At 41.9% G+C, this 23,877-nt stretch overlaps 1 protein-coding gene across 3 annotated transcripts in view; it reads right to left on the bottom strand.

Annotated features, from left to right (window-relative positions):
- The window catches only part of SEC24D (SEC24 homolog D, COPII component), a 106,554-nt gene that overhangs the window by 70,484 nt on the left and 12,193 nt on the right, over positions 1-23,877 (bottom strand). For 2 of the 3 annotated variants that reach the window (XM_075616323.1, XM_075616332.1), the window contains exons 2-8: positions 22,522-22,714; positions 18,123-18,234; positions 17,897-18,042; positions 14,345-14,590; positions 13,815-13,939; positions 4,172-4,283; positions 3,825-3,952 (exon numbers count right to left, since the gene is read on the bottom strand). In XM_075616323.1, the coding sequence (XP_075472438.1) occupies positions 3,825-3,952; positions 4,172-4,283; positions 13,815-13,939; positions 14,345-14,590; positions 17,897-18,042; positions 18,123-18,234; positions 22,522-22,672 (1,020 nt within the window). In that variant the 5' untranslated portion in view covers positions 22,673-22,714. Of the gene's footprint in view, positions 1-3,824; positions 3,953-4,171; positions 4,284-13,814; positions 13,940-14,344; positions 14,591-17,896; positions 18,043-18,122; positions 18,235-22,521; positions 22,715-23,637; positions 23,661-23,877 lie in introns of those variants that run through there. The other variant, XM_075616341.1, reaches the window with a different exon arrangement.

Raw genomic sequence — 23,877 nt, 5'->3', positions numbered from 1 at the left:
TATTTTAACATTTTCTAATTTAAAGAGCTAACATAATAACAAACACTGAATACAAGTGTTAAACAAAACAAAAGACAAAAACCTGGTGGATGGGAACTGCATGCATCGGCTTTCTGGAGCATTTTGGTACAAACTGTTGCAACAAGAAAGTGTTTAAAACTAGAGTGCTTAACCCCATAAATGCCAGAGAGGACAGCAGCTCACTGAAAAGCGAGGCGTTAAAATGATTAAGAAGAAGTGTATACGAAAGCTAAAGCAGTTATCTCACACTTTCACTGAGCTTGTCTGGTGAATCTGAAAGCTCTTAACGTTTATGTCCTGTTGCTATAACAGAGGCATAAGAAAATGAATCACGTCAAGCCACACAGCTATTCTTAAAAATTCACATAAACAAACACGTCCAGTTCAGGTTTCCAGGAACAAAAACGTGTGCCTTACTGGACATCTTAAAGCAACAGAAATAGCACCGAAGGAACCTTACAGAGAAAGAAGGGCTCTTTTCTGAAGCCATGCCGTAATGGCAAATGTTATGAGAGAGATGAGCTGGCACTTCTGTGTCTGCAATGCTTAGACTCCTTAATAAAAGCCCGATGTTCCTGTAAATCACTTTAGCAGCACCGTTATCAGCGTTGAGAGGCAACAAAAGTTCCTGCAATAGTTTAGCTCAGTGGTCTCCAATCTTTTCAGTACGAGGGACACATCGTATATTCTACACCTTTTCGCGGGTCAAAGAAAAAAAAAATCTTTTTTTTATAATTGTTATATATTTTATAAAGGAAAGAAGAAGTTTTATATGGATCTTTTTGGGGGTAATCAGCATGATATGATTCAGAACAAAAGAGAAATGTGACAATTACAAAGAAAGGATGCCGTGCTTACACTGGGAAATTATGATATATAATTATGATATATAATGAGCAAAAATATATATATTTCAAGTTGCTGTGGACCGGATAAAATCTTGTGGGGGGCCTGATGTGGCCCCCGGGGCTGTAGTTTGGAGACCCCTGGTTTAGCTGTTAGGAACTTTTGAGCTGCTGCATGATAACATCCATTGCAGCCAAGCATGGATACATGGAGAACATACTCACAACTGACTGTACATAAAGGTGCAGAGCACTGAACTACTGTTTATTTCTCTTCATGCTTAGATGTATCAGAACCCTATAAATAAGCAAAACTAAATATACACAACAATGGTGGTGTATACAGGTTTACTTTTACTTGATTGGTTAGTGGCAGTTCTTGTCTGTCCCTTTCTGGTAAGCCAACTCTTAAGTTTAACATGTGCCAGATCATCAATCCTAAAGCTCTTGCACTCAACCAGCTAAGCTACACCAGTCTTGCGGACGAAGGCCACTTTTAGTTACATGGACAAAGAGACACCCAAAATGTCTTGCTATAAGTAAACATTAAATTGCTGCTGCATTAAGTCCTGTCGGGAATCACGTCTTCTGGGAGTGAGCAGCGTCAAACATTTTGTTGCAAAAAGGACACAAAAATGTAGTCATGCGTCAGATGCACTTTTTCTTTTAATATGCATAATGTTGATCTCTGTGAGGAAAGGTGGGTGTTTTTTTGAACTTGAAAAAGAAAATAAGTATACAAATTTGTCAATTTTTCTTGGAATCCCACACATCTAAAACAAATCAAGAAGATGGAAGAGAAGGGCAGAAATTGCTCTATACATTAAGTTTTCAGCCATGTTTCACCAAGAGGGAGCCCTTCACCAGCAATTACCATGGTAAATGCATAAGGAACCAGGGGATCTCCTTAGCTGAAAATACCATGGTTCAGCTCTGGGGACTTCCACTTCCATATATGTAAAAATAAAAATATATATCCCAGATGGTATTGCTGCTTTCATTGTTCTTCTAAATTCTACTACTTTAAGTACGGTACGCACAGTAAGAGTGCTTTCCATTTTAAAAATAATTATCCAGCACATAGTAGAATCGTGCAATAGTCACATTTAGTTCTCTCTAACACAATACAAGTCCCCTTGTATTTTTAACAAAAGCATATACAGTGTGTGTGTATATATATATATATATATATATATATATATATATATATATATATATATATTCATTATTATTGTTGCTTGAGTGCTTTTAGTGGGACACCTTTTTTTTTTTTTTTTTTTTTCATAGATAGATATATATATATCTATGAAAATAAAAAAAAATAAAAAATAAAAGTGTCCCACTAAAAGCACTCAAGCAACAATAATAATGAAAAAATGTTTATTAATGGACATGGAAAACACTAAACAGATATAAATATAAAACAATCCCCAGAGGGTCTCAACAACTGTGGAAATGTATAAATATCAGGGTGATACTAAGATCCTTAGTAGATATAGAAAAAACAGGATCTTACTACTCAGGTGAAAAAAAAAAGAGACAAATAACCTCCTGAGATATATAAAGACCGGCCGGTCAAAATAATATTATTACAACAGCTGTGTGCTGTGAACTATTAACTGCTGCTAGTAGTAGTTGCCAAAAACAGTACCACCTAGGTCACTAAAAAAAAAGCAAGTAAATAACAAAAGGTCACCACTAATGAAATAAATGAATCATTATATATACTTGCAGAAAATCATGAGTGTAATGTCCTTGTAAGGAGTCCTAGGATTGTAAGAAAGGCAAGAAGACATTTTGTGTCATTGTTGCAGAAAGAGTTCACAGCCGATGAAAGGGATCCAAGGGGAGTACAAACAAAGACAAGCCCGACGCGGCGTTTCGCACCCTTTGCTTCTTCAAGGGGCTTAATAAAGTAACGTCCAGTTAGGGTTTAAATACACAAAATCAATTAGCGTTGACCAATAAGATTGTGAACAGAGAACATGAACAGCTGAATCATAAGGAGCAAAGTGACGCTACATACTAGTGAGATGGTCTATCCAGCATGAGATGTAACCAAAGTTCCTATTGGTTTGTCAACGAGCATTGCTCCAATCACAACCGCCCACTGATAGCACTGTACTTGAAGTCTTGCGAGTACACCGGTAGTAGCAGTGAATAAGTAATGAGCTACTGAAGGCTACAGCGTGTCATCATAGTAAGGCGTGCAGCTGCAGCAAGGTAGACGCCTCCCATTATGTCATCCAGGGGAGGGTCCGTTTATAAAATGTAAACATAGCCCCACTTAATCCATGCCAGCCCAAACAATATCAGGTCCGCAGTATCCAAACAGTCCCGCGAATGCATCAATAGCAGCAGCAAACATACGCTACATCATCCAGGGGAGGTTCCATCTCTGAACGTGGATACAGCCGCATTGAAACTATGTCAGCCCGGACAACATCACAGAGCCCGTAGTGCGCACATCACATAGATATATATAGATATATAATGTAATCATGGATGCATGTATTCGTAAAATTAAATCATGTTCACATAGCCCCGTGCTGGGCACACACTACCAAAACATGAAAGTTGGGTCACTAATGCGTGGAAGATCTTAAAACGCAACCATGTTTTAGCAAATACTGTAATAACCATCATTTATCATGTTAAAATGCTTTCATTAATCAGAGGTTGAGCCAATTGCTCCACTGACTTGAGAAGATGTATCTGAAGATTTTTTGTTTAGCTGTATATTTTCTCACACTTCTATGAGTAAAAAAAAAAAAAAAAAAGATGCAATTATGATAGATGTTGAAATAGTGTAAAATTAAGTTAACATTGTGTATAGTGTATATACTGAAGAGAAGCAACAACTTCTCACGCTACAAAGGAGATGAAATGTCCCATTGGATGGTGAAGTCATAAGCTTTAATCAATCATTTGTGCTGGGCTGGCTGCTCAGCCTCTTACCTCACTTGGGGGAACCACAGCCAAAGGCTTGATGACAGCAGCGAGTGGGATCTGAGACTGCTTAGCCATATCAGCAGAGGTCGGAAAGCAATATGTTGTACATCTAATGAAACGTGGGCTGGCATTCCCTGGAAAATTCAAAAACATGTAATTATGAGCAATCTGCACAATGACTTTCAGCTTCATCTCTTCCAAGCAATCCCCAGAATGAGCTTGCAAGACAGGACGCAGTACTGTGTTGCAAGCCCCTTACAAGCTATAATGCTATGCTCACACTACACACAGCATGAGAGGTGCATTATAGAGTTACAGCAGTATTTTACCTTTCTGTTCGGGTAATTCATTACCTTGATCTTGAATCACACACTCCGTGGTTATGAGAGGAGGGACTTGTCCTCTGACATTTGTCGTGTAGACCTGGCCCGCTCTGCTGATTTTATCATTGTCAATGACTTGTATCTGTTGAACAAGAAGGTTACGATTACTTGATCATACCAGTCAAGACTGACATTACTGAGCACCCATCAGCACAGGAAAAGTAAATCAAAGCTATGAATACCAGAAACCGTGGCTCATTTTAATCAAGTCCAGTGTCCTAACATTGTGTCTACTGCAGCTAGGCAATGGGGCAGTCTTACATACAACCTGCATTTACACACCCTTATTCATTCTGCTTACATACCTCATTGTGAAATCATTTGGTTCGTGTATTGATTGCAAAATATTTTCTTCTGAACCAATTAAGAAAAGGACCCATATTGTCTAAAATAGGCTTAGTAACTTAGCCCTGATCACTATGGCTTCACATTTTTATCTGCACTATGTTGTATATCCTATCGTTTGTTACGCATCTTTTCGCAGCTACGCTTTCCATCTTCAATTTTTACAAATGAGGATATGTTGCAAAGTGGGAACGTCCTATAAATAGAACAAAGCATTGCAATATGTCACTAAATATATACACACACAGTACTAGGAGTGCCCGATTTGTTCCTTGTCTATACTGTATATAGACTAAGATGGTGTATACTTTAGCTGCCTGTTTTCACTGACATGCTGGATAAAACACCTTACAAGTGTACCCCTATTCTGTATATTGCCATAATGGGATTCTGGTTTTTGCCCTTTGTATATATATTTCTCTCTCTGCTGTCTACAAGCATCTTAGGACATGTTTATTTATATACGGGCACTTTATTCCCAGATGCATTACTGGCTACTAAGATTTTTCACCTCCTGTAAACTGTGGGCAACAATACTTCAATTATATGACTGTAACTTTTGTACATCTTTCGTTCTTTTAGTTTTGATGTGTGAGAAATAGTGATCTGCGCTCATAAATTGTTAATAAGTGCTTGTGAACTAGTACAAATGTGACCCTTTTAAAAAATGAATAAACAACCTTTTTAGGATGAGGTATATGCTGCTGTTATCATGGAATGGATCAGCATACCAAGGCTAATACAGAAACAAAAAGAAACAGCGCAAAAAAACCTCAGTGTAGTAAGTTTAAAAATTATATTTATAGTAAAGGTGAATATTGCACGTACATCAAGAATAAAAATATATAGCAGGACATGTTAGGGACATGTTACCACTCGACCACTGCAACGCTGGAACACGCCGTAGTAGCTTGGACTTCTCTCCTCCAGTAGCAGGGGCCAGGAGTATGCTCTCTTTACTACGGTTTGGGGTGCCTCACTTCGTTGCAACCCGGAACCGGCAAGAGGAATCATCCTCTCTGCAACAGCGGCAGCTGCACCTTCACCACGAAGTGAGACACCCCAGACCGGAGTAAAGAGAGCATACTCCTGGCCCCTGCTACTGGAGGAGAGAAGTCCAAGCGACCACGGCGTGTTCCAGCGTTGCAGTCCGTCGAGTGGTAACATGTCCTGCTATATATTTTTATTCTTGATGTACGTGCAATATTCACCTTTATTATAAATATAATTTTTAAACTTACTACACTATGAGGTTTTTTTGCGCTGTTTTTCTTTGTGTTTCAGTTTTGATGTGTGTATCTATCCTCCTGGAGGAGGCTATATAGTGTGCTTTGTATGTAATAACATCCTGATAAAGGCCCGGTTGGGGTCCGAAACTTTGATTTCACTGCTGGTGCAATACATTTATAAGACTTTTTTCAAATCTGAGTGCTGACTTTGTTTCTATGTATTGTATGCTGTTTTTGGCATGCGCCTCAGTAGAGGACGCTGTGAGGAGGGCCGATACGACCAGGACATACATATTCTACCATATCCCTAGTACCAGTTATTACTCCCTGATCAAACACGTTGCTTAACCCTCCTTACTTACTGTAGAATAGCCTTGCTGGCTCTGTTTTGCAGCCCTTCTACTTGTGGGTGTAATCCAGGGCTAGAGTTGACACACTGGAGTTGCATTCTGGCACTCATTAGCAGTGGACAGGAGTAGCGACAGTTCTGTATTTGCCTCAGGAGTCCTACTCATGTAGAAAACGGAGGGGGCCCGTCATGTTTTAGTTATTAGTGACTGTATTAGAGTGCACGATCTATATAATGTACATACATACAGTACTACCTAATCATTCTTTGACCTGTGAGTTCTATGTTCCAAATTATGGGGTGTATTTACTAAAGTGCAATACCAATTGTCCCTCTCAGCCCAAAGTGGAAAATTGCCGATTGGGAGGATTAGTAAAAACAGCAACAATTGTGATTGTTTTAGCATTTTTTTAGCGAAGCCTGACAAGCAAGTCCCAGACGCATGTCTTTGTTCCTCATCCTGGTGAGTGACAGTGCCTTTAAAAAGGAGACACCAAAATGCACTGCCGGTACAGACAACGTGGGTGGTATGCGTTATAATCAGAGGAAGTGCGCCATAAATAGCATGCACACTGCCTGGTTCTCTGCAGCTAGGATCCACCCCTCAATGACGTCACAGTTAAAAAAAAACGTGAGCCATGTTCTGGTAAAGACAACCCTTGGGATCGGAGAGGCAGAGAACCAGGCAGTGTGCAAGATGTATGCTGTATATGATGCAGTAATGGGACTTTAGATGATCAATTTCAGTGACTCACCCTTTCATACTCCAGGAATCACCGGCTGGTAACATTGCAGATTGTCTACTTTTTTTTTTTTTTAGTAAATTGCATTACACTATGAAGCAAGCGTGTGCTTTCTTGTAGATTACCATGGGGATTTGGTTTATCCAATAAGCCGCAGACATATCTCCATTTTGATCTGCCATTTGGACTCATCTTCTAAAATATTGGACTTTTCTATGTACTATCAGCTGGAATATATATTGCAAGTTTGATAAAGAACAAAAAAGAAAAATCCCAATGGACTTCTTCCTCCAGTAAAAGGGAAAATGTGCAGGTAGTGTAGGACCTGCACTAAAGGGTTAACCTTGATGTGGTTGCAGGCTTTTAATGCTTTGGTCAAAGGACCGACTTATGGCACTTACTTATGAGAAGAACAACAGATGTAGTATTTAACTTAATTTGCCACGTTTGATGTAGCATTGGGGCTTTTTTAGATACATTAGGCCAGGGGTGCGCAAACTTTTCAGTCTGCGCCCCCCTGCCTGCTATCCTCCCCCTCCTTACCTTGTCTCCGGCGTCAAATGATGCAGCGGGGTCACGTCGCCGGAGACAAGATAAGGGAAGTTACAGAGGCCTCACGCGATTAACCAGCATTTAATTTAAATGCCTTGGGGAAGAGCACAAGGCTTCTGTAAGCACTGTGCCCCCGCCCCCCCCTACAGTTTGCGCACCCCTGTATTGGGCAAGTACCTAGCAGCACTTAAACATCTATCTATCTATCTATCTATCTATCTATAGTAGTGGGTTCTGGGCTTGCAGGGACTGTGTGCAAGTTTGAGAGAGAATTATATCTTTTTTTGTGCACACTTTTGCATGTTTATGATATTGGAGACACTATTATTGATGGGCCTATTTTGTGCGTGTGTGTGCGTGTGCGCGAGTGCGTTGTATTCAAAATATAAAAAGTGATTTTATTAGCTACTAATATTATTAGTTGATATTTACATTTTACAGTATTCAACTTTTAGGATTTTTGGCCAAGGTATATGATATTTAGCGCCGATTGCTACACAGCTTCATGAATATCTTTATATTCTGTGTTTGCCAATGTTGTATCTTTGTATATTGCACTGTGTGGGTGTCTTGAGAAAGGATCCTGTGGGAGTTACTGGGCTGTCTCTTTGTCTCTATACATACATAAATATGTTCGTGTGTATTTCTATTCAGGGTACCTCGGGTGATATTTTTGCCATTCTAGCTTAATCACAAGGAGTAATAATGGAGCGTCAATCCTCCGCACTGCACTTCTCAAAGATTAGTAATTACTAGGCAACTCCCAAAACCAAGAGCTTCCAGTTGAAATGTTCTTGGATATTACATCATAACTGCATTACAGCAACTGCTCTATGGCTGGAGGAGGTGGGAGCTTACTTATCAACCATAGTGATGATCATACATATTTATCTTACGTTCTAAGTCGCATGCTATTTTGTTAAACGCAATCACACATTTAAAAAAAAAAAAAAATCTCTCTCGATATAGATATATAAAACAACTCCCTTTATGTAGCGCTGCCGCTTTCCCAGGCTCTTCCTGGCAGTCTTCTAAGGTTTGTTTTGTATAAAAGGGGGACAAACACGTGTATACACACAAGGGGCACTCAGCCCACAACCTTCAGCGGTTTATTTCTCCAGTAGTGACACTACACATTTTTAAACACCGTCACTTTAAGTCAAAACAAATTGATAAAAATAACACTTATTCCCTTTAGGGAAAACTAACTACACTGTTGCTTTAACCCTTACTAACTGGATGGCCAGCTATGCTGGTTCCCCCCCAAAAAACATGCCCTGGCACATGCAACAATGTACACAGTCTCCGCACACAGCAATAAAGGGTTTTGCTTATCTGTTAGTCCAGGTTTTGAACAGATGTCCCCGTTTCAGTGCGGCCTTCCTTCCTAGGGGAGCTCAGCCCCACGAGAGCTCAGAGAATCTCTCCTCCAAGTCCAATGACAGGGCATCCCCGCTTCAGCACGGTCTCTCATCCTTCCTTCTTCCTCGGTTTGCCAACCCAGGCAGTCCCAGCAGACACTGTGACCACCATCCAGCAGGTCTAAGGAACTGTGCCAGCCTTCCTTGCTGGGGAGCATTTTCTATCTCCCCCCTTCTCTGGAGAAAAAAGTCTCTCTCTGGCTCACAGTCAAGCAGCATCCTGTGTCTCTTAAAACACTTCCTCATTCACTCAGGAGTCCAGCCTGATTAGGCAGCTGCTGCTGTCTATTCTAGGGGATTAACTCTCTGAGAGCTGGAAAGTTCCATAGCTACTAGCTCTCTAGTCAATTAGGACAGTGACTCCATCACATATACCCCCCCCCCCAGCTCATTCCTACTGGGGTGATTGACCAGTGCACAATTACCGTGCACCCACAAAGGAGGTCCTCTCTTTCCATTTTTTCCTAGTCTTATAGTTTAAAACTTTCCCTTCGGGACAATTACCAGGCCTTCTGGGCCTGCAGACTGGTACTTTGCTACCTCTGTCTTATGCAGGTTTGGCTTTTGGACCTTCCTCCATCAGCGTTCCTTCAGCGTTTGAGACTAAAGACCAGTCATTCACCAAAAGTTCTATGTTTGGTTCCATATCATTTAGCTTCATTATTTCAGCTTGGGCTGGATTCTCCTTGGCTCCACATTGTGGTCCAGAGTGGGGAGATCTGGAACTATTCAAGCGCAGCATTGCCCTTTGTCGCCTCTGCTTTCCAATCTTTGGGCCTTCTAGGCTCCTCTTCCTGAAATGTCTCTTCACAGCGGCCGCACTCACTGCAAGGAATCCACTTTGGGTCCCATGGGCACTGCAGTCACGCTTACTGGAGCGCATCACTTGCTCAGGCGATTCAAAGTTTGTAATCTAATTTTGCAGTTGAGCGGTGTACCCAGCTCTCACTGTACCCTTGTCTTCACGGGCATTAGTTTCTGTAGGATACAGACACTTGGGCTGGGCCAATACCTTTTGTTGTAGTGGAGACACTTGTGCATTACTGTTCTGCATAGCTTCCCTTTGTCTCAGCTCTACTGCTATCTTTTCTATGTACTGCTTCTGTGACCCAAGTGTCTGTCTAAGGTTTGTAACCTTTTTCTCCAACTTCATCTGAGGAACCTCCTGCTGGGCAGCAGTAGAGTCCAACATAGCATCCCGCTCAGTCTTCAGAGCCTCGAGCTCGTCGCCCAGGTCACGCCTCTGTTTCTCTGCCATCTTGCGGCCAGGACACTCAGATCTCAGGTCCCAAAGCTGTCCTTCTATATTTCTTTTCCCGCTCAGTGCAGCCGCTAGTTCAGATTCTTTGGAGTTGAGTCGCGATTCCACATCTGTCAGCTGATTCAGAGCAAGGTTTAACTCTATTTTCTTTTCTCTATTCTTGACTTGCAGCTGCTGGTGCTCCTCCCAGACCTTGTCCAGCTCCAGCTGAACCCACTCATTGGCCGTGTGATCCAGCAGCCTGCGGGTATCGGCCATCTCTGTTTCATAGCGCAATGTCAGGCAGGCCACCTGACGGACAGACACCTCCTCCCTCTCGGCGAGCTGCATCTTGCGCTCAGCAATCTGCGTCTGCAGCTCTTCAATTTGATCCTGCAAGTCCCCTCTCAGGGCCTTCAACTCTTCCCAGTGCTTGCATCATATTTTGGAACTCTGCAATTTGTTGCTAGGATTGCTGCTGCTTCTGTCTGCCACGCCAATTTTTCCTGAGTGACTGACTTTTGGGGATGGAACAGCTTCTCTGCTTCTCCATCTCTTGCTCTAGTTTCTGGACCTTCTCGTCCTCCCTCTCATACAGTCACCTGGCTTCTAAGCTCCGCCTCCAGCGATGTTCAATGTGACTTTCAGCTGCTCATGCTGCTCTGCGGGGACACTGGGTATTCAGATGTTCCTGCTGAGCTTTTACTTTGTTAGCAGTCAGGGTACTTTCTTCCTGCAGGGCCCACTACTTCTCCTTGGCCTCCTGTAGATGCCCACGCAGCTCTTGCAGTTGGCTCTGCAGTGTTGCCTGTACTTTTAAATTTTCCTGGGACAATTGTTCCTTCATTTTTTCTGCTTGGTGAAGCTTCTCCTTTCCTTCCCTAGCCTGGTCAGACAAATCTGAATTTTCTTCTTTCAGACATACATTCTCTCTCTTTACAGTCTCTAAATCACTCAGGGCGTTCTCATAGGCTTCCTTCATTGTACACAGCTCTGTGTTTAGACCATGGCCCTCTTGGCGAGAGTGTTCCAGCTCTGTGCTGCGAGCATGAACCTCTTTCTGAGAGACTTCCAACTCTCTATGGCAATTGTGAATCTCTTGCAGAACCTCCTCATATTTCTGTTTCAAGTTAGCAATTATTCCGTCCGACTTGTTCTGCTTCCATCCATGGCAGCCGCCGCAATGTTTGCCCTTTCCAGACTGGTCATCACCTCCTCCAACTCACTCCGTAAGAGACGCTCTGTTTTCTTCAAAGCGTAATACTCATGTAAAGCTGGGAGTATATTCTTCTGTTAAGCAGCGTTAGCCTCCTGAAACCTGGCGTTAATCTCTCACCGTTTATCCAATCTTTCCTGCAGGACATCACAATCATGGTGGGAAGTTTGGAGTGCAGAAATTAAGGCCTCTTTATCCTGGATGAAGGATTCAGCTTCCCTTTGATCCTCCTTTTTCTTTGCCACCATTCCCGTGACGATTTCACCCGTCATTCCGGTCTGCAGCACATCTCGGCGCCTTTCTGTCGCATGTTGTCCTGACATCGCAGGTTCAAGTGGTCCAGTCACTTCCTTTGTGACTTGAGAAATACTTTTCCTTTCTCTTTGCTTTATTAGCTCCAGAGACATCAGTATTACAGGGCACACACTGACTGGTATCAGCTTCCACATCTTACTTGTGCTCACAACGCTTTGCTTGCTTTTGTAGCCGTTTGTCGTTGAAAATTTCAGGACACAGCTGTTTTACCATCAGAGAGTCTGAGGGACATGGGGGATTGGGCATTTATTTTAACAAGACGGCATATTGATGTAAGTGTTGTTCTTTATAGTCTTCTCTCTTGTGGCAGAAACGCACTTCTTCCCCCACACACTTTGAAAATAATTGCATTAAGTTTTCAGCCAAATAAATATTTGCCCTCAAAAGACAAGGAGCACAGGTTGTTTTTTTGCAGGTTGCATCTGTCACCAAGTGACTCAGCCACTACTCTTCTTGCAGTCTCTGATAGTGTGATGCCTCTTGCAGAAAGACATCTGCATCCAATTATGGTTCGCCGATATATTTTGTTGCCAACTTGATCCCCATACGTGCACTCAGAATTGATGCATGCTTAACCCCTTTTTACTAGTGTTGGCTACACAGATGTGCATAGCCCTGGAAAGTGATGCTGTAGCAACTGCTGGTTTACAGGCCAAACCTGCTTTCTTTCTTTAAAATCACACTCCATCCTGCTGTGCATAACATCATTAAATGGTACTGCATCATTCACCGGCAATGTGGTCCTCTTCACGATCCTCGGAATCGCAGCATCAACTTTAGGAGGGTTTTCCAAAATCTTTACCACGCTATCCAAAAATGGATACATTTTTGTAAATCTTTTTGTAGTTCTCAATTTTTTATCCGGTTGGACTCATTAAGCCATTATCATCTCCTATATCATGGTATGCCGGGGAAAATATCTCTGCCTCTTCTGTGAGAAGCCGAATAATTTATCTTTACACAGATTATCGTCTTCTGTGTCTTTTAACTCCAATACCCCCTTCATCGCCTTTATTCAAGAGGTTTATTAGCTCCCGACATCATGTGCCGGCGTGAAGCACCAAGCAGGGTTTGCGCATCCTACCTTGACATGCACCACTACTACTTGTGTTCTCAGACACCTCTGTGGACAAGCCCTGGTTACGATGTCCTCTGGCCAGCTGTCAATAGGGAAGAGGTGCCAGAGCCTCTGGGGGGAGAGAGGCTTGAAGACCCCCTGGATTAGGCTGCGTCCATGTTACCTCAGACCGTGCGGACACGTAGCGAACAGACTGCCTTAAGGCAGTGCTCAAGTACAAGCGGCGTGTGCACGCGGAGGAAGCAAGGGGCGCGCGATGTGCGCGAAATCAGTTAAAACTGATTTCGCGCGCGACAGGGCGATCACGTGAGCGGTTCGCCCAATGAGGGCGAACCAGCTCTGTGACGTAAGGAACGCCCCCAGGAACGCCTCCCACGGCCCGAGAACTATCGCCAGGGAAAGCACCCGCTTTCCCTCAGCCTCCGCGTGTCTCAACACGGGCTGCGGCACCATGTCCGCAGCCTTAGACTAAAACCATTGCAGTCCTGGTGAGTCCTGATTACAAAATAACAAAACCTACTGCTATGCTGTAAGACAGGAAAAAGACAGTTCTGCAGGTAGAGGAAGGGTCTTAAATACCAGTACTTGCAGAAGAGTTTCCTGCCCTTCTATGCAGAGGGGAGGAGCTACACCATTCAGTACCTCCTGCCATGTGGGGAACAGGAAATTATGGTTTGTGCAGTGTGTGATAGCACAATAAAGTCAAGATAAAATTTGCTTATGTGCCTTTTTCAAAAGTTTGAAAATTCGTCCAAAAAGTTCGGGTGTAGTTAACAAGTCGAAGCAAAATTCAATTTTTTTTAACTAGACTGTTCAAGAAAAGAATATACCCCCGAAATGGGTTTTGGAAGAGGAATTATTCAATTATTTGAATACATCACAGATAATGTAGGTTACCAGGGTCATCTTGGGCAAACATTACACATCTAAGATGGTTGACATTTGAGAACAGCAATTCAACATAAAAACCCACTTACAGTATTTTCAAAATGTTAAAAAAAAAAAAAAAAGTGTTCATGAATACGTAGAACGATGTACAGTAGGTGACCCAACACCATCACATTATATTGCATGTTATTTTTTCATACGCATAAATATTTCCATATTGCAACAACTATAACTTACAGGGCTAGGAATGGAGTCTGGGTCAAGTTTCTTTTGAGGTGGGCCAGACATTTGTGGCTGACTTCCAGGAAAGCTCCCAGGGTAAGACATCGGAGATCCAGGCAACTGTGCACCATAGTTGTTTGCTGTAATACAAGTTGCCAAATAAATACAGCAGTTTTAAAAATAAATAAATAAATAAATAAATATATATATATATATATATATATATATATATATATATATATATATATATATATATATATATATATATATATATATATATATATATATATATATATATATATATATATATATATATATATATATATATATATATAATACAATGCTACATTCAAGGTGCAATTCCCCCAAAAGGTTAACATTCATCTAAGCGCATCATATTGAAAAAAGTGGACACATGTACAATACAACCTTCATTTTTGTTGTGCTATTTCTCTGCCCATGGCCCCTTTAAACATAATGCTGTCTAGTTTTTCCTAATTAAATAGTTATTCTAATCCACGCAAAAAAAATAATAACTTTCTTACGATTTTGTGGGGGATATCCAAGATTTGGAGGCTGTCCATGAATTTGGGGTTGCAAATTATGGTGTCCCATGATTCCATCTTGCATGTTCATTGCCGGAAAGAGTGGCTCAGAAGATAAGCCATTGAGACTGTTGGATGGTGTTGGAGGAAGATGGGGGCCTGGAGCCAGGGGAGGAGTTTGACCAGGGAAAGATGCTGGCATGGATGGGCCAGGTGGCATTTGAGAATTGTTGGAAAAATTAGGACCTACAAAAAATATATAAAAAAGTGTTGTGTAAGGGACAGGCTACACATATGCACTGAGCATAAACACATGCAATATACACCTATTCTGACATGTAGTTATGGTGTATGCACAGCAGCGCTTTCTATCAGCACCAGGACAGGGTTGGAAGACAAATGTCTGTGTTGACTATTTGCTGACAATTCATGAACAACATTATGGTGCATCTCTATCCTATACAGCTCCTGAGTTAAAATAAAAATATATATTTACATATCCTAGAAATGTTTCAAACTAATACGTACATGTGCCTATATTTTTTAAAATATTTTAACGGAACATTGTGACCATCAATTACATCTATATGATATAGATCTACATTGCCTCTTAGATGAAAAGTGAGCTGCAGAGTGAAATACCTGTAATTACTGACTTTCTGTTGTAGCAAATGCAATAAATTAGCAGGAGCAGACAGTCCAAGGTCCACTCCATTAATTGAAGAGCCCTGTTGTACACAACAACACCATTTAATAGCAAAGAACCTGTTGCAGCCATCTGTCCTGCCAACACTGTTCAATGCTCAATGGAAATAAAGAGAGCCGACTAAGAATGAAAAAAAATTTAGTCTTTTTTTCTGCTCTAATTGCATAAGAAACAGTCTTTAGTTTGAAAGAGAAACAAGTTTGTCCGTGTGCTTCAATCAATGAAGCCCCATACTCCACAATAACATTTTATTCTTAGCACTGCCATTTAGAGATGGGTGGGGAAAAAATTGCAGATTTGGATCTTTATCCTTTAAAAGATTAGAAGTACTAAATCAAGTCACCAGCTCACGTTCTTACATTACTTTCTCCTGCATCTGCTTTATTTGCGATGCTTCACTTTGTTTTTACGTGTGTCAGAAAACCTGCATCTTATTTCCTCTCATCTGTCCTCAGTAACTCAGTACATATTATTACTTTGTGCTTGAAGTCCTTTCAAGGTTGCAATCAACAAAATAGACAGTGGTGCACTGCAACCCATCAGCTGGTTTAGCTCACACAACCTAAAAAAGCAGTGGCTGTGGGTTCTAGTCCTGTTGGGTCAGACACCATTCCAGTCATTAGGCTGGCTCCTTAAGCTTATCAACTCTATAAAGTTGTTATAGAAATGCTTTTAGGAAGTGTGGGACTCATTTAAATATACGTTGCATAGCTATTTGCATATCTCCCAGCCAGGTACCTTTTTAGGTGTGCTCCTTTTTCAGCGACACAGAGACACTACTACATTTGGAAGTGTTGCTTTTCTCTGATTAATCAGAGTACCGATTTGTAACAATCAGGCAATGGATTTCGTATTCAAAATGAAAATCAGAGTTCGGATTCTTAAAAAAATCCCAACACTGATTGCATATTGAACCTGAAATCTGTTGCCGGATTGTTACAAATTTGTACTCCGATCAGAGGAGAGCGACACTTTCAAATCCATCCAGATTGAATTTATTGACTGATTTCAATTCATTGGATCAGCTTTCTTAGTACCCAATCAACGCAGATGGATTGTGGTGGGAGGGGGTGGGGGTTGTGGAGAAGAGATTGTCAGAACGTTCCGCAGAATTCCAGGAAGCGGAGTTGGACTGGTACGTCAACCTCTACTACCACAATGGAAAAAAAGAGAAAAAGCGTAAACTTTCATTGTGTAGCATCAAAACGAATTTTAGTGGTATAAAAAGGGGTAATGAATGCACGGACAACATAACTATTCAATATAGGCAGTGTGGTATAAAAACCGTTGGGAAGTGATCTCCAATGCAGACAGACCCTCACAGGCACCCGGTAAGGCAGGCTGGTGATGGTGCACGCAGGTGACCGTATAGTTGCTGTGGCAGTGTGGACATCAACTCCGGTAAAGATGACATCCGATCCCAGTCCCAGGAGCACACACCCTCTCGCTCCACTCGATCGGGTGAATGTATATAGAATAACACTCTCGATCGGGACACAACCCTGTCTGGGGCGCTAGAGAATGACGTCACCGCCCAAAGCGAACCAGAGTACAGGCAATAGTAAGCCTTCTTACCCCAAAACTTTTAGTGTGTAGGTAAAGGCAAGTACACCAACTATATCCAACGCATTTCGTAGCGAACACGACTTCATCAAGGAATTGTGTGTACTATTTAAACCCTTCTGCCAATACAGGTGAAATTGATAAAGCTGCAATTAATAAAGTAATATTACATATACATATATACATATGTATGTATATATACACATATACATACATTTTTTTGTTTTAAACAATTATATCTAAAATAACAGATGTTAGTACTAAAAAAAAAGAAAAAAAAGAGAAACAAATATTGGCAGCAAATGTCTTAAAAATGAAATATAACCATAGATGTAACCATAATGAATATCTAATGAGCCCCAATTGAGGAGAGGAACAGATCACTGCAGAATTGTGGCTCATTAGATATTCATTATAGCTTACATCTATTGCGTTTGTGTGAAAGTTGCAATTAATAAAGCAATTTTACATATAATTGTTTATCAACTGCACCTGTATTTTCAACCAATCCCTGCTTGCAGGGGTGTTTAAATAGCACACACCACCAGAATCATACTATTCCCTGATGTAGTGTCTGCAATGAAATGCGTTGGATATAGCTGTGTACTTTCCTTTACCTACACCCTAAAACGTTTGGGGTATGAAGGCTTACTATTGCCTGTGTGCTCTGGCTGGACTTGGGAAGTGAAGTAATTCGGAAGTGCTCCAGACAGGGATGTGTCCCGATTGAGAGTGTGTTCCATCTACATTCACCCGGCCAAGTCAAGCTCCTGGGATCAGAAGCTATCCTTACCAGAGTTGATGTCCACACAGCTACAGCGACTATACGGTCACCTGCGTGCACCATCACCAGCCTGCCTTACCGGGCGCCTGTGTGAGGGTCCGTCTGCATTGGAGATCACTTCCCAACGGTTTTATACCACACTGCCTATATTAAATATTTATGTTGTACGTGCATTCATTACCCCTTTTTTATAGCACTAAAATTATTTTTCATACTACACAATGAGAGTTTGCGTTTTTCTCTTTTTTCCCTCATCTCTCAGATTCTAATGTTTGAGCCATCTACTTGATCAGCAGCAACTCTCCACTTGCAAGGGAAGTTGCTTGAATCATTAAGGAACAACACATTCACTTTAATGCCTTGATGTGTCCGCTGCTTTCATTTTGTTTTCACGAACTATGCCGTTTTTAGCCAAGCAACAGAAAGAAAGGCATGCAATGTATTGCAAGTTCCTCTAGTAAAGAAGCTGTTGATAATGGATAAATCAATACATATTTACCATAGCCACTTATCTGCATGCTGTTGAGATGGTTGGTCACTTGCTGAACAGGTGGAGGGGGCGCACTGTTTGTATAAGGTGAAGCATGGCTGTAGGGTGGGTAGGAGGGGGCTGGTGCACTATTAATGGTCGGAGGTCCTGGCAGTCTGAAAAAAATAAACAGATACCTTAGTTGTAATAATAGCAAACGCTCTATTCAAATACATAATATATATAATGTGTTTACCTTTGTAAATGATTTCCAGAGAAACTTGGTCCATTCTGGAAATTATTCTGAAGAGGAGGAGGAGAGTTCAGAGAAGCAGGAGATCCAACTGGTAGAGCGGATTTTAACACAGCTAAAACATAGAATATGTTCATTTTAGCCCTTTGTGCAATTTATGCTTTATAAACCCATAAGTATCGCCATGTTATCAAATGAAGCCATCTGCATCGCTAAACCCACAGAAGAAAATATCAAAGATGAAATGAAACACACACACACACACACACACACACACACACACACACTACTTAATAACCAAGATAATATTAGTAGTTGTAAGTAGCCATTTGTCTTGCGCTTTTATTGATACATAAAACGTACTTCACTATATTGGCATCTTTCTCATTTATACTGTAGGTCTTACCTCGTCCAGGGACTCTCAAGGACATTCAACGCTATTTATCCCACAGGTGTTATCTGTTCATTTGCCTGTTGTCATTGATTTGCGCCTTTTGTAGTCTGTTTTCCTTGTATATTTTTGGTGTTGTGTACACCCAATACATTGTAGCAGCACTCATTGGCACCATTGTAATATAGTTATTACAGTTTTGTGTACCATATTGGTATATATGTATACATACACATACATCAATAAGGTGCGCAAAACTGATTATATAACTATATTACAATGGTGCCAATGAGTGCTGCCACAATGTATTGGGTGTACACAACACCAAAAATATACAAGGAAAACAGACTACAAAAAGCGCAAATCAATGACTGATATATACTGATATGTACTGATATATACATATATATTTATATTTACTCATCAAAAACCTTAGTGCACTATAGATCTGGGTAAGCTTGTTAGCACTTGCTATACACAGAAAGCCTCATCTCATAAACCAGATCTCCCAGAGAAACATGTACAGTTGTTATTGTCAGATGAATAATGTGTAAATACAACACAACTTTGGTATGATAATCACATTAATGGTTCACTTATTGATCAGTACATTCATAACCAAATGCATAATTATTAGTCTGCCTATTTTGGGCACCGTGTGACCTGCATTTCCCTTGACTGTTCTGTCTAGTCTACTTTTCTGCTTGTGACTCTTTAAATTAGGACACAGGTAAAGTGGCAAATAATTTACTCAGCAGAAGAGGAATAGACATATATAACTTCTCTTGTGCCATCTACATAAAATGATAAAAGGCCACAGATTGTAATCTTGCTACTGACCACTTTACTTTTACAACTAGCTATACATTAAGCAACTATCCAGAAGTGAAAAACTGAAATAAATTGGGTCAGCAAAGTAGAGCATGATCAGCTGAATGAAATAAAACAGAGATACAGTAATTGTATGACTAATAAAAATTGGTCAGGCAAGTAACAAACATTTTTAAATGAGTGAAAGTTCTGCTAACTGAAATCTTCAAAGCGCAGCTTTAAAAGGAGCAATCCAAGTGGGTGATTTTTTTGTGTATATATTTTTTTTTAATACATAGGATTGAAGAAGGGGGTCTCAGGAGCAGAACCCCCATTAAGTTCAGCTCCGGGGACCTCCTGCCTCCCGATATACTTACCTCCGTGTGGTACCTCCAAGGGGGTGTCCATATTTCTCTGCTTTTTAAAGCTCCTGCCTCACGTGGGCCAATGGGAAGCCAAACTTGATGACGTCACAGCTTCCTATTGGCCCGCAAGGAGCTTTGAAAAGCGGCGATTACATTATCCCTGCTAGCAGACCGGCTAACGGTGCCTACTACAGGAGGGAAGTATCTCTGAAACAAGGGGGTCTCCAGAGCTGAAATTGGCGCAGTTCAACTCCAGAGACCCCCTGCATTAGTTCTGTAAAATAAAAGACAACGTGCCCGCTTGGATTACCTCTTGGTAATCCTTACTATGAAGTAATAGATACAAATAACAATATGGTCACCCAATCTGTCAATAATGAGCCGTAATTCACATTGTGGAACGTCGAGTTAAACTCGGGCAATCAAAGATGGAGGCCAGAAAAGAAAAAATAGAAGATAGACAAAATTCCCAGTAAAGCCGCAATACAGGCATGCCTATTTAGTTTTGATTACAGGATTGATGCAGGTCATCTTCGGAACTGAACTGTGTTAATTTCCGGGGATCCCCTGCATTCAGAGATACTTATCTCTCTTGCGGTGTTGGTATCTCTGCAGATAGAGAAACTGTGTGCCTATAATAATAGCGGCATTTAACGACCTGCGAGCCAATAGGAAGCCGTGATGTCATCCGATGCGTTTTCCTATTGGCCCACTTGACTGGGACATTTAAATTGAAAAAAGATACGGGCACCCCCCACGGAGGTAAGTAACTCGGGTAGCAGGGAGTCACCAGAGCTGAAGTATACAGTTCAGCTCTGGAGATCCACGGCTTCAAACCTATAATAAAAACAATGAAACCCGTATTGCTGCTTTAACCATTCAGGGTTTTGTCTAGATAGATCCTGTCCATTTGAGGTCATGTGGGTTTTTATGTCACTGCCATTTACATTTGCAGTCTTGTTGAGCAATACTGGTTTATTATAATATAAGCATGTCACAATAGAAATATACCACGAAGTCCATGCAAAACATACAATGGCCCCCGAAAGATGGGAAGATGGTTATATAAGCAGTGCCATTTACTTATTCACCAAACCATTTTGAATCTATGACTTTTCCAACATGTTATAACCAGATCTTACTAACAACATGTTCAGCTTGTCAGTCGTGGGGAAGATAATGATCAGAGAATGGAGTATACTACTAACAAGTACTCCAACACTGATATAAAAGTAAGCAGCAGTTATGCCTGTTATACTGTACTGTAGAGTAACCCATGTACTTGGCATATTGTGATAATCTACTTAATATAACCCACTTATTTTGTTGATTTGTTTGTTAAATAAGCTCTTTGCACTGTCTAGGGAACTTAACCTTTGATTAATCATGTAAAACATTATATTATACAATTATTGCTGCCTTTTTCTTGCTTAAGAATTGAGAATCAAAAATGTGTGCTTTATGAGAAAGCAATGATCCTCTCACCTGATCTCAATGCCGAGATTGAGGTGTTACCCTGAACAAAGACCTGCTTCTGGAGAAACGTTATTATTTTATCAGGGGGCATCTTCCCTTTTGAACACATTCCCCTCAACAGCTCGTTACATGTGCAACTTCCTTTCAGGGGCCATTTTTAACATTGGAGATAAACAGGTCTCCTAAACTGGTAAGCCTGTAGCTGTAAGATAGTAGTGGTCCTGTAATGGTAGAACACAAGGTGAGGCAATGCAAGAAGAAAAAAAATAAAATAATTGAGTGAGGAAAATTCGCCACTACAGATGAGCATAGACACAAGAAGGGGGGGGAATTCCTGGGGTGTGTCCAGGGCCACAGACAGATTTCCTGGGGCCCAGGACTAGAGTTCCATACAGGGGGACCCGTGTCGACGATATTGCGAGGCACCCCCCCCCCCCCATTTCACACCCCACAAGCTCTCTATTTCCCCCCCCCACCTCTTCCCATCTATATCTCTCCTCTCCGTCTCACTCCCTCTTCCTCACTCACCCCACTCCAGCCTCGCATGTATTTATCTGCCCTGCGTCTCACTCTTACTCCATTTTCCTCGCTCCCTCACGTCCTCTCACTCACCCCCACCTTCCGTCAATTACCCCACTCACTCAATCCCCCCCATAAAATAAATACCAAAAAAACCCACACCCCTAAATACACTCACCCCCCCTCCCCCAATACATATAAAAATACCCCCACCCGCTGCAAGTTGGGCATGACTTCTGGTCAGGCCCGGTGGCCGGTCCTCTCACCGCCATCCCCCGGCTCTCTTCAGCTGAAGACCACTTCCTAATTGTGTCCGACGTCAAGCTTCCAAAGCTGACATCAGCGCACCGGAAGAAAGTTGGGCCTCAGCTTCCGGCGTGCTCCGGCATGAGAGGGAGGCCCGGCACGTGCTGACATCGGAAGCGCTGCGTGGGACAGAGTGAGGAAGAGGCCTGCAGCTGAGGGAGACCTGGGATCCGGCCGTGAGAGGACCGTCAGCCGAGCCTGTCACGAGGTCGGGCCCAACTTGCAGCGCCAGCCGAGCCCCTCCCGCAATCACCGGGCCACCTGTCCCCCCCGTCGGCGGCCCTGGGTGTGTCACTGTGTGTTTGTTCCTCCTGGTGCAGAGGCCTAAGAAGAGCCCTGGGAGGACATTGGAGGAGAGCAGCAACCCACCACCGAGCATGATGAATGTGAAACCCTGAGTGCAGATTGCTGTTCCAACATAACCAAGACAGTGATTACTCTCAAAGTATTTGTCTGCTTTTTTGAATTTCTCAAACAAATTGGACTGCCACCTTCAAACATATTGTACAATAAACAATTTTTTTGATAAACCCACCTGACTGAGGTGGAGGACATCCAGGACTTGTGCCACCGTAGTGTCCATAGGTAGGGGACAGCACAGACGTTCCAAAGCCAGGAGGGTAACCTCCCAATCCAGGCTGGGGCTGAGAGTATGGAGGGGGCACAGCGTAGCCTTGTTGACTCATTCTGGTGATGTTTTCATTGGCAGCAGAGAGCTTTTAAACTACCTGAAACAACAAGGGAGATGCAATGACTTCGTCAATATTGGAGATTTTAGAAAACATTTGCACTCGTTTAATTGGATTGCAATGCTGATGTCCATGCCAGCTACACAGGGTAATTTTTTCTGGTACTCTGTCATCCTACATGTCCATGACATTGACCACTACTCTCCAGTTACTGCTCTCGCTGGCGCCTTGCAGTGACACAAAAAGGCCAGCGGGAGCAGACACCATTGAAAACAAATTAGCCGTGCATAAAAAAAAAAGGCAATAACACCTGCTACATAATCTGTATTTGCGTCTAAAAAAAAAATCCTGTGACCAACCGTGCCAAGACACAAGAGGGTGCGTGTTGAAATCTCTCTATTGCAAAACGTTTGCAGAAATCAGTAACAAATATACTAAAGAACTAAAAATCCGTTTGAAGAAAAAAAAATGGGTTTCCTTTGCTACATTTGCTCAGGGCTTTGCACCAGATGATAATGAGCCAACCCCCAAAGTGTTCAGTAAATAACGCTATGGAGATGCGAGTACTGACAATATATAGTGGTTAAAATAGTACAGTACATCGCCGACTTCTAATCTTCCAGTTACAAATCTGCAGTTTGCCTTTGAGATCAGATCAGGAGAGGGTTTTTAGTGACGTTAAATCGGATCCACACTAATGTGCTAGTCAGATTTATATAGCTTTTTCCTCTCTCACTCTGAGAGTCACTGAAATACAGATTACACTGGAAATAGATGTTTATTCCTTACTTTAATAAAGGTTTAATTGGGCTTTCAGATCATCTTTGTTTTCAGGTTGTAGGTGCTCAAAGGAATCATTTAGAGCCGGCCTGTCAAACTCGGATTATCTTGGGGGCCAATTCTTAAATTTGACTACAAGACTTGGGCCGCGCCAGGATAAAATTAAATACATAGTCACTAACCTAGGCATATTTTTATTGAGCTTTTCTGGCACACACCCAGTGGCGGATTTTGCCATTATGCCCGATAGGCCCAGAAAAATGTGGGGGCGGCATACATCGGTGCTTGCCGGCCACGCATGCGAGGGGGCAGCAAGTGGGCGCAACTTCAAGCCAGCCGAGCCCCCACAGGCACTGGGACTCATATCTCGGCTCTCCCCACTGGCTCGAGCGCAGGGTCTGTCATGGCGACACCGTGTTTGA

This window comes from Ascaphus truei, chromosome 1 (assembly GCF_040206685.1).
Source record: "Ascaphus truei isolate aAscTru1 chromosome 1, aAscTru1.hap1, whole genome shotgun sequence".
In the NCBI taxonomy this organism is placed as follows: Eukaryota; Metazoa; Chordata; class Amphibia; order Anura; family Ascaphidae; genus Ascaphus; species Ascaphus truei.
This window is presented reverse-complemented; position numbering and strand designations above follow the sequence as displayed.